This window comes from Chenopodium quinoa, unplaced genomic scaffold (assembly GCF_001683475.1).
Source record: "Chenopodium quinoa cultivar QQ74 unplaced genomic scaffold, ASM168347v1, whole genome shotgun sequence".
NCBI lineage: Eukaryota > Viridiplantae > Streptophyta > Magnoliopsida > Caryophyllales > Amaranthaceae > Chenopodium > Chenopodium quinoa.
This window is the reverse complement of record NW_018745269.1, coordinates 4,298-23,157: the sequence shown is the minus strand read 5'-3', so window position 1 is coordinate 23,157 and position 18,860 is coordinate 4,298. Positions and strand designations below refer to the sequence as shown.

The 18,860-nt window shown below is 35.0% G+C and overlaps 3 protein-coding genes across 4 annotated transcripts; 2 read left to right on the top strand and 1 right to left on the bottom strand.

The window, feature by feature from the left end:
- The first annotated feature begins 2,818 nt into the window (after positions 1–2,818).
- Positions 2,819–4,974, top strand: LOC110711393 (caldesmon-like). 2 transcript variants are annotated; one of them, XM_021889770.1, is made up of 2 exons: positions 2,819–2,964; positions 4,092–4,974. In XM_021889770.1, the coding sequence occupies exons 1-2, from the start codon at positions 2,950–2,952 to the stop codon at positions 4,698–4,700; spliced, it is 624 nt and encodes a 207-aa protein (XP_021745462.1). In that variant the 5' UTR covers positions 2,819–2,949; the 3' UTR covers positions 4,701–4,974. The 2 variants fall into 2 exon arrangements, with proteins under 2 accessions (XP_021745462.1, XP_021745461.1); XM_021889769.1 differs by having other exon boundaries at positions 2,822–2,964; positions 4,077–4,974.
- Positions 4,975–5,376: 402 nt separating this feature from the next.
- On the top strand, positions 5,377–6,723 carry LOC110711394. Its single transcript, XM_021889771.1, has 4 exons — positions 5,377–5,788; positions 6,036–6,111; positions 6,228–6,389; positions 6,530–6,723. Exons 1-4 carry the CDS (start codon positions 5,576–5,578, stop codon positions 6,604–6,606), a joined length of 528 nt encoding a protein of 175 aa, XP_021745463.1. The 5' UTR covers positions 5,377–5,575; the 3' UTR covers positions 6,607–6,723.
- Positions 6,724–7,333: 610 nt separating this feature from the next.
- On the bottom strand, positions 7,334–15,409 carry LOC110711392. Its single transcript, XM_021889767.1, has 4 exons — positions 15,107–15,409; positions 13,759–14,036; positions 9,439–9,499; positions 7,334–7,944 (listed from the first exon to the last, which is right to left on the bottom strand). The coding sequence occupies exons 2-4, from the start codon at positions 13,996–13,998 to the stop codon at positions 7,343–7,345; spliced, it is 903 nt and encodes a 300-aa protein (XP_021745459.1). The 5' UTR covers positions 13,999–14,036; positions 15,107–15,409; the 3' UTR covers positions 7,334–7,342.
- Between the last annotated feature and the right edge of the window lie 3,451 nt (positions 15,410–18,860).

Genomic DNA, 18,860 nt, shown 5'->3' with positions numbered 1-18,860 from the left:
AATATGGGATGTGTAGTGAACTAGTGACAATAAAACATGGCTCTTAGCACATTTATCAAGTCACTTTTAATAACATAAACGTACGAAGTCTTCAGTTGGGTTTGCTAGATATAATTGGGATCTACAATATTCTTTTACCATGCATACATTCTTCTTCTTCTTACGATATTCGATAAAAAGATAAGTTACAAGTAACAAGCTAGTAAGGCTTTAGTCGAGTAGATGTGATTACTGAGCAGGCTAACTGAATATTGAAGACGTACTTAGAAGCAAGTTACAAGTTAATAGGGTTTTTGTCGGTCATGATGACCTTTAACACACAAGGCCAGTTGGGGGCTAAAATGAATAATGAACATGTTATTTAGCTTATTATGGAGCGATATTGTAAAATTTAAGGGTTAAATAGCCGTTTTGAATGGAATTAGGAAGTATAATTATGTACTTCTATTTCATACAAAGTGTGATGTGTAAATAGTTTTTTCGTTAATTATAGAGTTTAGAGTTTTTGTCTTTTCGACATGCACTTATACCGTAATTATATAAGTTTTTTTTTATTTTTTTTTTTTTTTTTTTATTTTTTTTTTATCTAAGAATTATAACTTCCTAGCCATGATTGTATATGTTTCGTGATCTCATTCAATACATTTAACAACTCTATTTCCGTTTATTACTTTTTTCTCAATCTTCTAATATATAGTTGTTTCAATTGAACTCACAGTTATCCGTTACTGTAAAGGGTATATAGCTAGTAGCCTAAATGCCTAATACTATTTTTATTGACCATGTAACTAGACATGACTACCAATATGAGTCCCATCCAACAAAAAAAATATATGGGGGAAAAGTGGGTCAGAGAAGGCCTTTCGGTGGCTAATAAGTTAGGTTCCAATGGCTAGATCTATCATGTTCAAAATTAGCACCAATAGATATACATGATTATTCCATTTGCTTACGCAAGGTTTTTGAAAATAAGGCTTTTTTGCTACCTTATATAATGTCGTTTTATGTTTCTGTAATGAAATTCAGCAACCATTTTCAATTCACCATGATTCTAGGACTTAAACCTAACATATTGGCTCTTTTCTTTTATTATATGTCTCTTTTACTATTTTTAAATGAAAGGCATATATCTTCATTCTTTCATGCATGTAAATATGTAATAGTTTTTCTTATGATTGTCTTGTAAGTTATCACTTTGTTTTTGTTAAAATAAATGTATCTATAAAATAGAAAAGGGTTTAGTTTTAGTAATTATTAATCAGGAAAATAAATAAAGTAATGGCTATCATTAATTCATTATACATTCATTTTATTACTCCATATCAAATTATTCCTCTTTCAAATAATTCTAAATATTTAAACATAAATGGCTCGTTGCGCAATTTCTGCTCTAAATATTCATTTCTTGATACAATTAACGTACAATTTACTTTGATCCAACAAAAATTCCAAATTGTTTTGTAAATTGTAAAATTATTTGTAACATATGTTTTGCTATATCATACAAATGTGAGAAAAAAAAAGTTCCAACTTGAAAAGATTTATATAGCTAAGTATTTATAAGGATCGGACTAAGATACAAAACAACAATCTTGTTAAAAAAGGATCCAAACAAAAATGGATCGGAGCATTATTCACATAAAAGTCTAGAGGTATATTTGTACTCTTTTATTTTGTTTCAATGAATTTTACACTAGGGAGATGGCCTACGATTTTCAGTTATTGTATATTTTTCACAAAGATTTGTACAAAAAAGGTTGATATTATCATTATTCATATATTCATAGCTTAATATTACACAATTTAACATGCGCGATCTCTTGGATTTCGCCACAAAAAGATATAAAATCTTGAGTTATAATAAATAATTCTACTTTATGAAATAATAGCTTCTAGCATGAGATGTATATGATCGTGTAATGGTATATCCCAGTGTAAAAAAGTCTTGAATGAATCATATTTCATTAGTCCCTAAGTTTGACTTACTGAATACTTAACAAATTCACTAAGATAGAAACTTGGGAGGTTGCTAGAAATAGCCAATAACTAGGGATTCTAGGAGTATTATGTATGAACATGAGTGAATCATAGTGAGGGTACCCTTAAGAGAGACTGCACAAAGCACAGCAGCACACAACTCCAAACATTGAATGATGATATCAAACACAAACTAAACAAGATTTATCTCGGTTCACCCTAACTCCCTTTCAAACAACTAAATAATCGGTCACTTTCTAAATGTTTGTAAGTTCAAATTTGAAAATATTTTCATACTACAATTCACTTCTTCAATAATTATAAAGAAAAATAGCGTTACATTATTGTTGTATTGGCTACATACATGTAAGCTAAGATTTTATAAAGTGAAAGGTTTTATTTTAACACAGATTCATAGTGTAAATTGACTTAAATTGACTTCCAGCCACATCGATGTGACTTAAAATCTTAATTCATAGAGAATTTTAAGTTAAATTAAAATTTAAAACTTAATCATACAGCTTTCAATGTTGTTAAATATTTATTATCTTAACTTTTCATCTTTATATTTTAATAACCCTTTTATTCAAATAAATCATTTTTGTTTCTATTAGATATGGTAAAATCTCTTATCTTTTTGACATACTCATATTATACCAAGCCAACATGCATGCTAATTTGACCTTAAATTCAGTGCGATCAAATATCAATTCATTAAAGTTCCAAGGGTTTTCAAAATACTCCCACTAGAGAATCATTTTTTATTTTATTTTTTTTCCCCTTGGTCCCACCTAATAAAATTTGTAGATGCACCATCACTTGATAAGCCCTATAAATACTCTTTCCCATTGATCAATTTCTTCATCAACTTTTCTCAGCTTATTCACTTGCCTTATTTGCTTTCTTTTAACACCCTTGTCTTGTTTTCTTTTTAATCACTTTTCATCATTTTACTCAAATTCCTTCATAGCCATGGCCACTGTCCAGGTAAAATAATAATTCAATATCAATTCCTCAGTTCCTCTATTATTGTTTTATCAATCTAGTTATTTCTTATGATATACAACAAAATTAAAGATTAATTAATTTAATACTCCTAATATTTCTTGTGTCGCGTTGTACTATAATCGTAGTAACTAAATTTAGACAGAGGGAGTATGTAGTGATGCAGTACTATATGTCTATATATGTTGATTCAGTACAATATGTATACCCAATAATTGTACTTGAGTGTTCCTTCCTAGTATTTTTAACTATTTTAAATCCTCTCACTAGCTAAATTTATACAGTATTTGAAAACATAATTTATCAAGGTTTTTGATCATGTGCTTGTTTAATAAGGATTGCATACATCTTAAGGTTTTTACTGCCATTCGTGGTGCATGATTACAAAATAGTACGGAGTTCTCATTTGCCACATCCGTTTATACAATAGATGCATCAGTTTGATTTTTCAAACTATCCCTGCACTAACTTTGAGTATGATTGATAGCTAACATCTAAAATTGAATTTCGTTTTTTTTAATTGTTATTGTTGAGTTAACCTCTACGTATTCAATCAAAATAATGCAGATATTGAGAAACATATTTAATTATTGATATGTAGCAACAAATTGTTGGTCCACTAGCAACTTCATCTAGATCCATATTGTTTTTCTTAGTTAATTATGTTTCGGGTAAAATCAATGGGACCTTCGGCAAGGTCCTTTTTGGTGGGCTGAAGATTGATCTCAGTCCGAGTGATGACTAGGCCGAGGGTTTCCTAACAGCAGACACACATAAACTGGCCTCGGAGGTGTTGCTGAGGAAGGCCCCTCCGATGCCGAAGTCAGTACAACGTTTAGAAATAGAAAGCTGTGCAAGAGTATTAATTGCTTGAGGCTTAATGTGTATGATTGTAGAGAGAGGATTAAATGCTTTTATACCTTTTTTCAATAGATAAGTGGGTCATGAATCAAGTGGGCTTGCCACACTGACCGGGCCTTAACTGACTTGACATGGTTTGGAGAGTTGAACCTTAGCCTTGGGCTTTGTAATTGAATCATTTATGGACCGGCCCAATTGAAGTAAATTGGACTCAAACAAATTATTTTCTTAAGGTTAAACTTGAACAGGTTGCTTCAGCTCAAAATGCACTGCCACAGGAGAAGAAAGTGGAGGAACCAGCAAAAACTTCACCACAATTAGAAGAAGAGAAGGCAGCAGAAGTCGCCGAGCCAGAGCAGCCTAAGGTTGACTCTGCAGAAGAGAAACAGTCCGCGCCACCAACATCAGTAAAAGGTGAAAAAACTGAAAATACTGCAGTACAAGAAGACGCGAAAACTGAGGAAGAGCAACAACAGCCAGCAGAACCTGCTGCAGTTGAAGCAGAAAATGTTGCAGAACAAGAAAAAGAAAACACTGAAACAAAGGATGATGATCAAGCAGTCGAGGAGGCTAAGAAAGCAATAGAAGAGCTGGAGGTTGAGGACAAGAAGTCGTCTACTCCTGTCGAGGAGTCCTCAAAGGTGGCACCAGAGCCTGTGGTAGAGGAAAGCAAAAAGGAAAACAAGGAAGCAGAAGTCAAGGAAGCAAGGGAGGAAACTACAGTGAAGCAGGATGACACTGCAGAAGCGAAGAAGCCGGCTGAGAAGAGTGATGAAGTGAAGGCTGGTCCTGCTGCAGCACCTGCAGAACCAGAAGCAGAGGCTGCTGTTGCTGTTATTGAGGCTGATACTGCATGATTTGGAAAAAAACTTCCGTTTCCTGAGATTATGTAACGGATTTACCTTTCCTTTTAATTTGTGTGTGCATGTTAAATTAGAGGAATATGTTATATTGGTCAGCTATATGTATTATGTAGTAATGGTTGTAATTTCGATGTGGTCGAATTAAGCCCATTTTGGTGAAATAAGGATGTAATGAGCTTTTATCAGACTTTTGTATGTTCATCCAAGATGGGCAGTATAATTCTGGCTCGCTATTAGATCAATAAAATACGGTGTATTGTGTTTTATACTTGTTTAGAGTAAATTCACTGTCCTTTATATTAGATTGAACATACTCTATTTGACCTGCTAACAATCTTCTAAATTGTTTGTGTCAAAATCCTTAACAAATTACTCCATGTCTTTGTCTATGATATGATAAATTTACTGTCCAGCAATATGAAATATGAGTTCATCTTCTATGATTTAAAAAGTTACAAGACATGTACTAAAATTATTATACACCCAAAGCACACAAAAAGTTTTGTAGACTTTTTATGACTTGCAGATTATATTTGTAAATTAACAAATATGCCTAGTCAATATTGTAACAAGACAAACCTAGATATATTAAGATTTGTAAGACACAAAACAATCGCGGTGGTAGTCCTTTTATAAATTTACATACTAGTTTTTTATTTATTATGTTATATAAAGGTCCAAAACAAAGCTAAGGATATTATTAATTCAATATATCAATATATTGATACCTATTGTAAAAAATAGGATGGGTCTACCACTGCTGGCCACTTATCTGAGAAAAGCAGAAAACTTCTAAGAGGCTAACCACATTCTGTGTCTAAATGTGTCATTACAGCATAGAGGTAAATTGACAATAAAAAGTGATAAAAATGGCCATCAACCTTCCAGGCAATTCCTCATTCACGGCGCCGGGAAGAGGCAGAGATGAAATTTATGTAGCCACAACGCCTCTACGGGCAACCAAGGGACCTGCTCAATTACTCATGTCTGCTGCCTATTCTTCTCAACTTGTGGAATCTTCAGCATTTCATGCTCATCATCAACCATCCATAACTTCTGCCTCTCCTCCTTCAAATTGCCAGGTTGCTCTCTTCCATATCACCCCCTCCCCAAATAAAAAGTTCGGAAAATTATTTCATGCTCCGGGAGCACTAAGCATGATGCTCCGCCATAGTGTACAGGACTCGTGATTCACGTGTGTCACTATGGTGATCTTAGGAGCACAATATAGAAATTGACATTGCTTATTGGTGGATAGTTTTATTGAAGAGATCAGACTTGATCAAGTTGTCCTTATCCTGTAGAATGGTTATTGTTTGCAGGGCTTAGTGTTTTGATTTTCAGCCTCAGGATCCTGAAAACATATATGTGGCTCTGGCTGCCTTATCTGGTAGAGCTATCCCAGGTAAGCGGATACTGTGAATTACTCGTGCTGCGGTTCATCGCATTTGTTTTTACTCCATAACCCGCAGCACTGCACGAATTTGTAACTCTCTTTTGTTAATCATCTTGATTGTTTAGGAAATATTCTGGTAAGGAAAATTAGCAAGATTCCTAAGAAAAAGTGTTGGTACATTGGTTCATCCAAGTTATCAAATGCTGTAGAAGCTGCCTATAAGTTCAACAGCAGCTGGCAAACTGATTTACGCCTTGGCCACCATGATTGTCGTCACTATACCAATGGTTACACTCTGTTCCCGCTTTATCAACGACTAATAATAATGAGCTCTTTCGAGGCAGCAAGTAGTACTACCTTTGTCTAGTATTAGCCGTCACATTATCTCATTTCTTGTCTGAAAAATCTCTGTATATCTGCTTGCTAGGACTGGCTGAAATGTTGATTGGGAAGAAAAATGTACTGGAGCACCTTCAGGAGAATCAACAGGGAATGGATTATTAGATGAGGCCATGTCTCATGTGTATTTTCATACAGCAAACTCTCTAGGCCACGTCTGGCTACAATAGAAACTCCCTTGCTCGCCTATGAACCGAGTTTAGCATAATTCACACGGACAGCTTATAGTTGCTACTTGCCATCTTGCTGATTTAGTGGCATAATTTTGACATAATAATTTAAAGTATTCACTGAGGCTTGCATGCATTTTGAGAGCACTTATATTACATTGCCATCAGCTTGAACTCGTTTACAGCTTGAACTCGTGAATTTGAGTGAAAATTCAACATTGAGCACACAAATTTTCGAGTTGAGCGTAGTATCAGACTCACTGAGTACAGCTCGAGCTAAGTCAATTCAAGCTCAACATGCATCGTCATCATTCATGGTCAAAATTATGATGTCTTCTGTTTAGATTTGAACTTAGCAAAAGCGAAAGATGTAGAAAAAACGAACCTTCAAGGTCTGCTGTAGAATGGAGTTACAAATTCATGCTTCAAGCGTTGTCTTAATATAGCATAGAGAAATGCAGGACGGCCAGGATCAATCACAACAATTTGGCAATTGTATGCCAAATGTACAAAACAAAGTCCTCCCAGCACACCAAAAGCTGTAAAAGGCTTGATCAATTAACATTGCCAAATTAGAATCACTAGACATTAGACAATCATATAAGAATTACACAAACTAACAAGTCCTCAATCTAGAACCAACAACAGTGATTCTACAAGCCTTGCCCAATCTACAAAGAAAGTAATGCTTCCACCTTCGCTACCGGATCTTCCTCCTTTTTAGGGGGTGGACTTCTATTAGCCTCGTCATACAAGTCATGCTTCCACTTCTCAGCCTGGGAACCACTTGAACGATACCCTTGTCTTCCACCAAAATTCTCCCTCCCCCTGAATTTGCCATTATCATCAGCACCATTAAACCTGCCTCTGGGAGGAAAGCCAGTATTTTCAACTCGTCCTCGGTTTGAAAACGACCTCTCCTTTACATATCCTCGGTCATGCTCGTTTCTTTCCAAAGGGCGACGATCATGAGCTCTGTGTTCCCATCTTCCAGTACCACCAGTAGAGCTAGCAGGATGGTCAAACTTACTAGGTTCAGGAACAGCATTATCTACATCCTCAGACTTCAGAGGAAGTTTCTCCTCTCTAAATGGCCGTCTTTTTTTGGTAGGTGGATGTGCATCAGATTCTGCTTCTAAAAATTTATCGTGTTGCCAGGCATGGTTGTCACCACCTTGAGCTCGAGCTTTTTCCTCCCTTACTTTTGGATTAGAAGGTGCTGATCTATGTGCTGCTCGGTCTTCGTCCCTGGAATCGCTCCACCATCCACGTTCTATGCAGAATAGAGAGCAAAATGAATTAACCAACAAATTTAGATGCATAACAAAAGTGATTCGAATTAAGAAAAGAATGTCAAGATATCTAGTTTGAAGTGTATAGGGGAAGGGACTTTGAGGACTTTTTCCAATTCTCCAAGAATTATTGATAAGCCGTAGATCCTTATGATATTATAGAGTTTCTCAAAAGTACAATGAAATACAAGGAAGCAGAAAATAATGAGTCTCTGACACCCAAGTCAATGGTTTAGTTTGTGGAGTGAATAATTTGCTCAAAGTAAAGCCTTCATCTCTTGCAATCAACTTAATGCATATATCCTGGTGCCTCAGCTACTCCAATCCAACAAAAGCTCTGAAATTTTCATCATCAGCGAAACTGTGACAAGTGCCTGCTACGTTTCTAGTCCCTCATCATAATCCATACTTCCGTCCTCCAGCTACCAACTTATATGCCTTAATTCAATCCCTTCTTTCCCTTCAGTCTAATGGCAGTAAGCACTAAAGTCTAGACTATTAAGTTACCTGATACTTTTCGATACTAATTACCATCCTCTCCCACTGACGAAGTACAGCAGCCAAAAAAATCAAATGGGGATTTAAAGAGTACCTTGAAAAACTTAGTAACATAAGAGTACCTTGAAAAGCTCGGACAGTCAGTAATTTGGGTCTTTTTATTCGCTGGAAATTTACTTTTGGGTTTTGTGATGGAAAGGTTCCCCTGGTTTCTTTATTGCCCCTTGTCCTTTTTTCAATAATTTCCCACCTCAGATTAGAACATGAAAGGAAAAATAAATAGGGTAAAGGGAAAGAGAAAATTTGAGAATTAAAACCCGCAACCTCAAAGAGAATTCCAGCCATAAACGAGCTCAAATGGCCACCAAATACTTATTAAATACTCTTTTGTACCTAATCTGGTAAAAGGATTATTCAACTTTTAAGATACCCATCTGACAATCCGGCCGATTATAAGCTCTTCCAAACAACCACTTTCATACAGTAAACCTTTGACTTCTAAATCACTCTCCACCCCTGCAGGGTGAATCCGCCATCAGCGTTGATTTCAAACAAAGATAAGGAGAAAGAGGGGGGGGGGGGGGGGAGGGGGATGGGAAGGAAGGTAGAAACTGAGAAGTGTTTATAGTCAAGGAGAGGACAAGCAAAGCAAGGGTGCAAATCTTACAGTTGTCTACTCCCACATCAAGAAAACCCTCGCCCATGAACTTCCCCATGATAATGGTATGACTACATTCTAACTGTGTCAAGTTATACCGTTATAAGGTCACATTGTAGCTTTATTATCATCCTATGAGAAGCATCTAGTACAATGTCAGAAATTATGTGGGTCACATGACTCGTATCCCTGCATCCTCAAAACTAAGAAGTAAGAACATTTTTAAAGTGGAAAGGTAGCAATAATGAAATTGTGATAAAAAAAAAAATAAATAATAAACAAGAAAAGCAACCACAAGTTAAGAAAGAAAAAAACCCACCAGATGTTGATCTGCGTCCAGAGCGGCTGCCATCTCGGGCGGCAGTTCGGCGGTCATCATGCTGTTACAAGACATGAAGAGGCAAGCCTAATATAGTTACACTTACACGGGGGCACTGAAATCATTGGATGAACAAGTACCCTCCTAGTTCAGCCCAGTAAATGGATTTGCAAACACTGAATAACCACCAAGTGATCAAACTCATAGATATGCCTATTTGAACAAATAGCACATTCAGAATAATACAGACGTATTCATATCCATGCTAATATCATTATACTGGATATTTGCATGGTTAAAGCACAAAATAAATCAGTTTCTAGCCTTAATAACTTGTCCAAGCACTGTAGAAACATAAGACTTCATCCAGCACACATGCACATGTGCACACACACGTACATAATTTTTAAGACATATTTCTTCCTGAAAACTCTCAATTTACTTAAACACATGTGAGTCCATAGAATGGAAATGATTTTGGCTGAGAGGAACCTTTTATTGCAAGGATCCACAAGGATCACACCTCCACCAGTCCACCTACCTCAATACCTAATTTGTCCCTAATAATCCAGGTAACCCAGTGGAAAATATAGGTGGACTGGTAGAAGAGAATTCAGACAATGACTTTGTAGAGAAATCTGATGAAGAGGAAGTAGAAATAAAAGAGAAATGCAGGATGGGGTGTTCCTTACCTCTTAATGGAGAAGCTAATGAAGGGTTGGGAGTAGGGGTGCTTATGATGCGAGTCGAGTTTGAGTTTGGGGTAGCTCGACTCGACTCGACTCGTTAACATATCGAGTTGAGCTTAATCGAGTTAAGTTTTGACTGAGCTTTGACCAAATTTGACCGAGTCGAGCTTTGACCGAGTCGATTTCGAGTAGCTTGCAATTTGATCCGTCTTAGTAGAACTCTCTATTTAGTGTAACATCTCTTCATTCTCTTTAATTTTTTCATTTGAGAATAATACATATGATGATACGAGTACATAAATAACGTTTTATTTTTTAATTATTAATGTAAAAAAAAGTTTTTTTATCAAAATATTTAAATTTTTAGTGAATATAATATTATATAAAGGAATTCGAGGTTCTCATGAGCTTTTGAGTCGAATAATGGGCTACTCGACTCGACTCATTAACATTTCGAGTCAATCTCGAGCTCACTCGAGTCGAGTTTTGACCGAGTCGAACTCGAGTACCTCGCAAATTGTCTCGTCTCATTAGCACCCCTGGTTGGGAGAAGGAGAAATGAGGCTATCCATACTGAGGAACCCATTAATGAATCATTTGAAGAGGAAGTATTTGAAAATAAACCTCCTTTAAAGAGTAGATGAAAATGAAGAGTAGGTTTTTTATGAAATCAATTAATCCGCCTCAAAGATGGAGAGTTTTAGAGTTAGATGGTTAGGCTCCTAATGGAAAAGATAATATTTATTTAATTTACTTTTAATGCAACAAGATTGCAGCATGTCATTTAAGACTTATTTGTTCCATTATATATTTATCAATATTTGTCTCGTTTACTTTTAATGTAATAAGATTGTAGCATGTTTAAATTTTTTTTCCTTAAGCAATAAAACCATGCATGAATATATACCGATGAGTACATTCATAAATAATATTTGTTTCATTTACTTGATTTATTCTATTAGCTGTCATATATGTAGTCAAACAATATTTTATTTAGATAAGCAATTTTTTTACTAATGTTCGTAGCATACTAACTGAAAAAATTGAATAGATAATAAATCATATTGGTCTTATATGATCACGCAATACTCCTCAATTTTTTATTTCCTCTTGATCGGGTTCCTCTAAACTTTCATTTTTCTGATTTCTTCCTATTACATACCAGTCTAGATTGTTTATCAGGGAAACAGAGAATTGAAGTGGAAAAGTATGGGGTGGAGGTGCTCATGTGGGAACTGGCAATTTCAACTCTATAGACTCAGACACATGTAAGTAATTTGAGAGTATTTAAGAAAGCAAAGCATTTGGTAGACTTGATAGCTGGTCAAAGCACATATCGAACCATAAGCATGAAAGCATCCCACACATGTACGCGCACATGCACATGCACGCACATGCAACTCACGCGCACACAAACACATGATTCTTACTACACCTCTCTTCCTAAAGAGACTCGAACTATTTACCCACACAAGAAAGATCCTTACCACACCTCTCTTCCTTATAACTCCCAAATATTTTGTTTCCTATTGCAGAACATTTTTAGGCACGTTAAGAACTAAAACCCACAGTATCATGAAAATTGGTGAAACCTATTCTATGTTAAGAAAAGGGATATAGACTTCCATTTCGGTAATGTTTCAAGTCACCATTCACAAGGCCTTTTTGTAATTTCTTTAAAACTTGTGCCCAACACAGTGTCCTTGTATAATCACTTCACCATATTAATTAGGTGTAACTTCACTATAGAGTATAGAACAGTAATCTCATTATGGACCTCTCTACAGATCCACTTATAACCAGAAAAGGTGCAATGTTCATAAATCTCTCTGACCTCCCCACTAGCCACTGCTGCCACTCTTTTCCCTTCTTACCAGAAAAAAAAAAAAATTAGAAAATAATGCATAGAGCATTGCTTCCTATATCATGATACAAAACATCTACCCTCCATAATATAAATCTATCCCATCTAATTATAAACTAAAAGTTAAACCCATTGGAGACCCCATAGGCTGCAAGCTCTTACAAAAATGTAGATAATTTTTGGGAGCGAAAGAAAGTATGATTCATGATTATAAGTACTCCATAGTCCATACCCTCTTTCCAGCCAAAAAAAGAACAAATAACAAGGTACCCAAAGCTTTAGTTAACAGAGAATAGAAACAGCTAGGGTACGATTTTAAAAAGGAGAAGAAGGAGGAAGATTCCATTGACGGTCGAACAAAATAATAATAATTGCCAGCACTTTTTATTGATAATAACTTCAAAGAAAGCAGTTCAACTTGCACATGGTGCACAACCATAGGTTAGCATAGAGCATGAAAGAAGACAATATACTACTCTGCCTTAAAACAGAGCTGTAAAGGACAGACATAATGGAAGGACATTACATTTGTTTGTATTGTGGGTGGTCTGAGCATGCCTATTCTATTGGTTGTAAATCTGCTCAGCTACATCCACTGTATGTAACAAAAACTATTCTTTTGGAGATAAAATCGATCATTTGATTTATTTTAGGAATTTTGTTGCAAACAACCTAATAAAAATCAAAATTTGAGAAACCACCTAAAAAAAATGTTATAGCAAACCACTTTTTAAAAATTATTTGTTGCAATTTGCCACCTTTCGCTGGAGTATGTGACATTGACCAAACATTCCGGTTTTAATTGAGCATGTGCGAGGCACATGACTTCATTTAATAATCCCCAAAATTAGGAAATGTTTTTAGAAAGCACCTTTTAAAAACCAGAATTCGTGAGAAACCAAATTACAAAAAATAATGTTGTAAAAAACACACCTTTTTATAAATATTGTTTCTTTCTTTGACAAAATCTCCCTTTATTCCTTTAACAATCTAGGGTTTGATAATAGAATTGTGAATGGGGGAAACGTGTTGTAATTTTGGGTACAATGTCTCACTTTCTTGCAAACACCAAGTGTTGATGCGGTGTTCTAATTGCAAGGTTGAAGTCATGGGCTCATAAAATCCAAGTTGTAGATTTAAAGTTAGAATAATTTACAATCCCGACACCACGTACACTTACGAAGAACACGCAAAACAAAGAAGAAGGAACAACCAAACAAATAGGACGAGAGTAAAAAAGCACATCTTATTTGGGGCGTTTATTTATTTACATTTTATTAAAAAAAAAAAAAAATAAAATAAAATAAAATAAAATTGGTTTCTAACAACATTTTTTTTATAAGATGGTTTTTCACATATTTTGGTTATTAAAAGGTGTTCTCTGGCAAATATTCCCAATTGAGGTAGGTTTAATGCAGTCATGAACCTCACACATGCTCAATCAATGTCAGAGAATTTGAAAACATCCTCTTTTCTGGCAGCAGGTGGTAATTACATCAATTTTTTTTTAAAAAGGCGGTTTCTTTCGACATTTTTTTATAAGGTGATTTCTCGCAAATTTTGGTTTGTAAAAGGTGGTTTATGACATAATTTCCTTCATTTTGATTGCCACTTCATTTTAATTGCCAACAAAAAAAAAAAGAATGGAAATACAGAGCATGGCAAACAGATTGAATAAATAAGTGATACACATAAGTACATTGCAGAAATATATAATTGCAAAAGAGAATCAAAAAGATCAAAAGATTTCTTTTTTTTTAAGGAAACCTGACGATAAGATCCACGGGAGACTGCTGGTGGATTAGACTGAATGGTTCTTTCACTTATTCCATTAGTCTTGCTCTCCAACATGGAACTTGCATCTTTGACATCCTGCTTGGATTCAGAAGCCGGTGAAATTTCAAGCAGTAAAGCATCTTGACGCCGATGCCTGTGATTTTTATCTATATCTAGATCCTTATCAACAACTTCTGATTTAAGTTTGTTGGGACTTTTCTCTGTAGGCATTTTCCCTTTGCTATCAAACGTTCTGACTAAGAACCAATCTGACATGAGGATCAACTTACTATTATTTTCCCAACTAGAAAGTTAGACAATATCATTCTGCTAGTAAACAGGACAGGTCAAAAAACGAAAAGGAAAAAAAATACACAAATAGATCCATATTACATAAGCTATAAACATACTAGAACACAATCCTTACAAAGAAAATGCAATCAGACAATATCATAGACCTAATATCTCTGAGATAGAACTCAATTCCCACCAGTCACATAAATGAGGAGTTAGCAACCTTCCCAGTGAGCACGGAGACTCTTGCCCATGATCATCAATCATGAATTTCCTCTTAATCAAATGCAACCCCCAACAAAGCCCAAATATCTTGAGCTAAATAAATCAATGACATGAGAGTTGAGAGTCTCGAGTCTATTAAAGTAATTGCTTTCCTTTCGATCAAATGCAACCCCATACAAAGCCCAAATATCTTGGGCTAAATCAATCAATGACATGAGACTTGAGACTTGAGAGCCTATTAAAGTAACCGCTTTCCTTTCAATCAAATGCAACCCCAAACAAAGCCCAAATATATTGAGCTAAATTAATCAATAACTCGAGAGTTGAGAGTCGAGAGTCTCAAGACTATCAAAGTAAATGCTTTCCTTTCAAACAGATTCAACCCCAAACAAAGCCCTAAATTGGTCAATGCAGAAAATATATTTGAACCCAAGAAACTCCTGTCAATCCTAAACATGTGGTGCCAGAATCTAACCCTAATTTCCAACAGCAGGTAAAATTAAATTGGGTTTCCATAATAAACAAACAAACTCATTGAGAACAACCAACAGTCGAAATCATATAATGCGCCTCAGTAAACGCTCGATTTTAACAATATTAAAAAAAAAAAAAAAAAAAAAAAAAAAAAAAAAAAACCCAACTCTGAAATTTCAATATACAACCAATCCACTCAAAATCAAAAGCGATAATCCAACAATTCACAAATTCAATTGAATTGAAATAAAAAAAACACGCATGGTAATAGTAAATTAAAACTAAAAAATCAAAGTCACAATTATAAGAAATTTGAAAAATTGAATGTAATAGTCCAGAGAAATACCTGAATCAGAGAGGATGACGGGAGTTTAGTGAAGAAGATAATTGAGCAAAATCGGAATTTAAGGTTGAATTATCTGAAAAATTAGGGTTTGAGAGCGTCAGTATTTGAGTTTGAGCTCAAGCGTCGAGACAGTTGAGGACCGGATAATTTGTCAAAAACTTATGGTCTGGATTAGGGGTGGGACTTTTCAGACCGAACCGTGAAACCGCCCGTTACCGAACCGAACCATTACGGACCGATCCGTTTATAAATCGATAAATATAAACCGAAAACCGAACTGAACAGTTCAATATCAAACCGAAACCAAATTGAACCGCTCAATGTCAACCCGTTACGGACCGTAAACCGATAACAAACCAAACTGCGCAAATCCGAACCGAAACGAAACCGAACCGAATGGTTTATAAACCCGTTAATGACCCGAACCGTTTATAAGCCGAAACCGTTTAAACCGAAAAAAAAACCGTTTAAACCGAACCATTTGTAACCCGCTAACCGTTTAAACCGACCCGTTTATGACCGAAACCGTTTAAACCGACCCGTTAATGACTTAATGAGTTAATGCACATCAATATCTGACATCTCTATAGTTTATATGTATATTATATATATCTGTGAGTCTGTGACTGTATATCAGTATTTATAATAAACTAATAATAACTTAATAAGTAATAATACTAATAACTAATAAAGTAATGAAAATCTAACCATTGTTTTTCATGGGCATTCAATCTAACCGTTGTATATTTGACTATTCGTACATTAGTATTGCATAATGATTTCATCACCACTTTAATTAGTGATTTCGTGATTTCGTCCATTTAACTTATTAAGTTGTTTGAGTTAGTAATCTAAATAAAGTAACAAACTAAATAACGAATCCATTTAATCTCGTGTAAGTTATAATTTATAAGAAATGCAATGTTTGGAAATGAAAATTGATTCAATACGATATTGTTAATGTATATGTAATTATAGATTAATTATTATGTATATCATATCGTACGAATGTACGGTTGGTATCATTATCATACTATCATAAGTATCATTGCCTCGTTGAATTATTGGTATGTACTACAATCGATAAACATATTTACATATCTGATTATTAAAACTTAAAAGTTTAAAACACTTGTTGATCAATCTAATTGAATACTTGTACATTCTTAATTATCGATTTATCGTATTATAAGTATCAACTCATTAAATGGTCATGACGCGATCTTTAAAACAATCATGAATTCATGACCCAAACCGCTTATAAACCGAACCGACATGATCCAAACCGTTCATAAACCGAACCAATTGAACTGTGTAAACCTTCTACTAAACCGGCCCATTTCAAACTGAACTGACATGATTCGCACCGTTTATAAAACGAACCGATATTGACCCGGGTAAATCCGCCCCTAAACCGACCCATTTCAAACCAAACCGGCTTGATCCAAACCGTTTATAAACCGAACTGACATTGACCCGGGTAAACCCACCCCTTAAACCGACCCGTATCAAACCGAACCGACATAATCCGAATCGTTTATAAACCGACCCGCTTATGACCCAAACCGAATTTAAACCGCAAAGAAATAAACCGAAACTAAACCGAGCCGTGACTAACCCAAACCGAACCAAACCGACCCGCCAGCTAAACTAAACCGTTTTAATTCGAACCGCTCCAAACCGAAACCGACTCAAACCGAGGTCAAACCGAACCGCCAGACCGAAGTCCCACCCCTAGTCTGGATTATGCTATTTGCCTATACGGTCTTGGATGATGCTTATTTGCCTACGCCCTCTGTTCTAGATAATTAAATATTAATGAAAACTATTATAAAAATTACATTATAAACCTTATATTAACACATTTCTAACAACATATTTTATTATAAATTTTATTTCTATTATAATAGTGAAAAATTATGGTCAAAATTAATGTATGAATAGTGAAAAACTCCAACGTCTTATGTATTATGGGATGGAGGGAGTATATAAGACCGAATAATTTGTCAAAAACTCCCCCCGTCTCATAATAACTAATCTTCCGTATTTTTAGTTGAGAAATTATGGACCAATGCTTGTTATAGGCACCTCATGCCAATACCATAATATTTTGTTATTATTTTTATGAAAAACAAAACTATAATAAAAAGAAAAAAAGGGGAGAAAAGTAAAGGGGGTAAAAAGTTGGGTAAACTATTTCCCCATAAAAAACACTAGAGGATTACAGGGAGTTTCAAAAATTGCGTCATAGTTAGGAATGGCAATGGGTAGGGTCTAGGTAGGGTCTAATGATACCCGGACTCGTATTCGGATCTTTCAATCCATACCCATACCCTACCCGGACCCTTAGGGTCTAAAATTTTCAGACCCTTACCCGGACCCTATGGGTCTAGTAGGGACTGGGTAGGATCTAGGGTCTAATATGGGTCCTTCGCTAACCTTTTTTTCCCAAGTTTTAATTGTCTATTTTTTATTGTATGCTTAAAAAAACAAATAAACTAATACATAAGAACATGACCGATTAGTTTGACATATCGTAAAACAATTAAATAAAAAATATTAAAATGATATATAAACGAATTATTATTATCCATAAGCACAATACAATTTAAAGTCTTGTATAATCAAGCGCACAACTAGAAAGTTAATAGCCTACTATTTATAACTGTATTTCGTATTATACTCGATTTCATCATTAACATCCTATAAAATCATTATCCTTAAGATTTTTTTCTATTTGATTTTGAAACTTTTTCTAAGTCAATATATTGTGTGGTCTATATACGGGTTTGGATAGGGTATGAGTCTTAAGGGTCCGTGGGTAGGGTTCGGGTCTGAAAATATTATACCCAGACCCTAACCCTATCCGAGTGCGTATAGACCCATACCCTCCTACCCATACCCATAGGATCTAAGAAAATAAGATCCATACCTGTATTTCAGGGTAGGATCCGACAGGGTCTAGGTAAGGTCTCGGACCCATTACTATCCCTAGTCATAGCTAGTGGCTATTCACCGAAAATTGGAGGAGAATCCAAATATGGTGGCTATTCATCAGAAATCTTAAGGGGAAGTAGGGCTCCTTTGTGGAACGAAATTAAGCGCAAAGCTCAGAGATCTATCTCCATGGAATTTGCAAGTTTTTGTTGATAATTCAATATACAATTCAGGTAGGACAATAATTCAGCCATCTAAGTTGAATTTGGATGTTTTGGGGTTGAAGACGACGATGCGAATTATTTGATGGTGATAGCTATTATTGATTTTAATAATGTTATTGTTAATTTTATACTGTTATTTTGTTATTAGTATACAGTTATTGGCTGATTAGTATACTACTCCCTCTGATTTTTTTTAAATGCAACTTTTGCTATTTTAGTCCGATTCCAATTAAATGCAACTTTCTATTTTCGTTCTATTTTGGGTAAACAAAAACCCTTAAAACTACTATTTCACCCTTACTTTCCCACTACTTTTCCAAGTGGTGGGCCAAACTTTCTCTCTCCACACACTATATCACCTTTAATTAACCCCACTTTCACATACCCCTTAACTTTTGCATCGTGAACCGCACAAGGCCCCAAAGTTGCATTTAAAAAAAATCGGAGGAAGTATTATTGTTGCATATTCGATAAATTGTTTTTCTGAAATTTTAATTATTTTACTTGATTCAAATTGTTAAAAGTTATTTTATATGTGGATCTGAGTTTATATGCTTTAAGTTTTTTGGAATTTTTATGGGTTTGATTTAAAT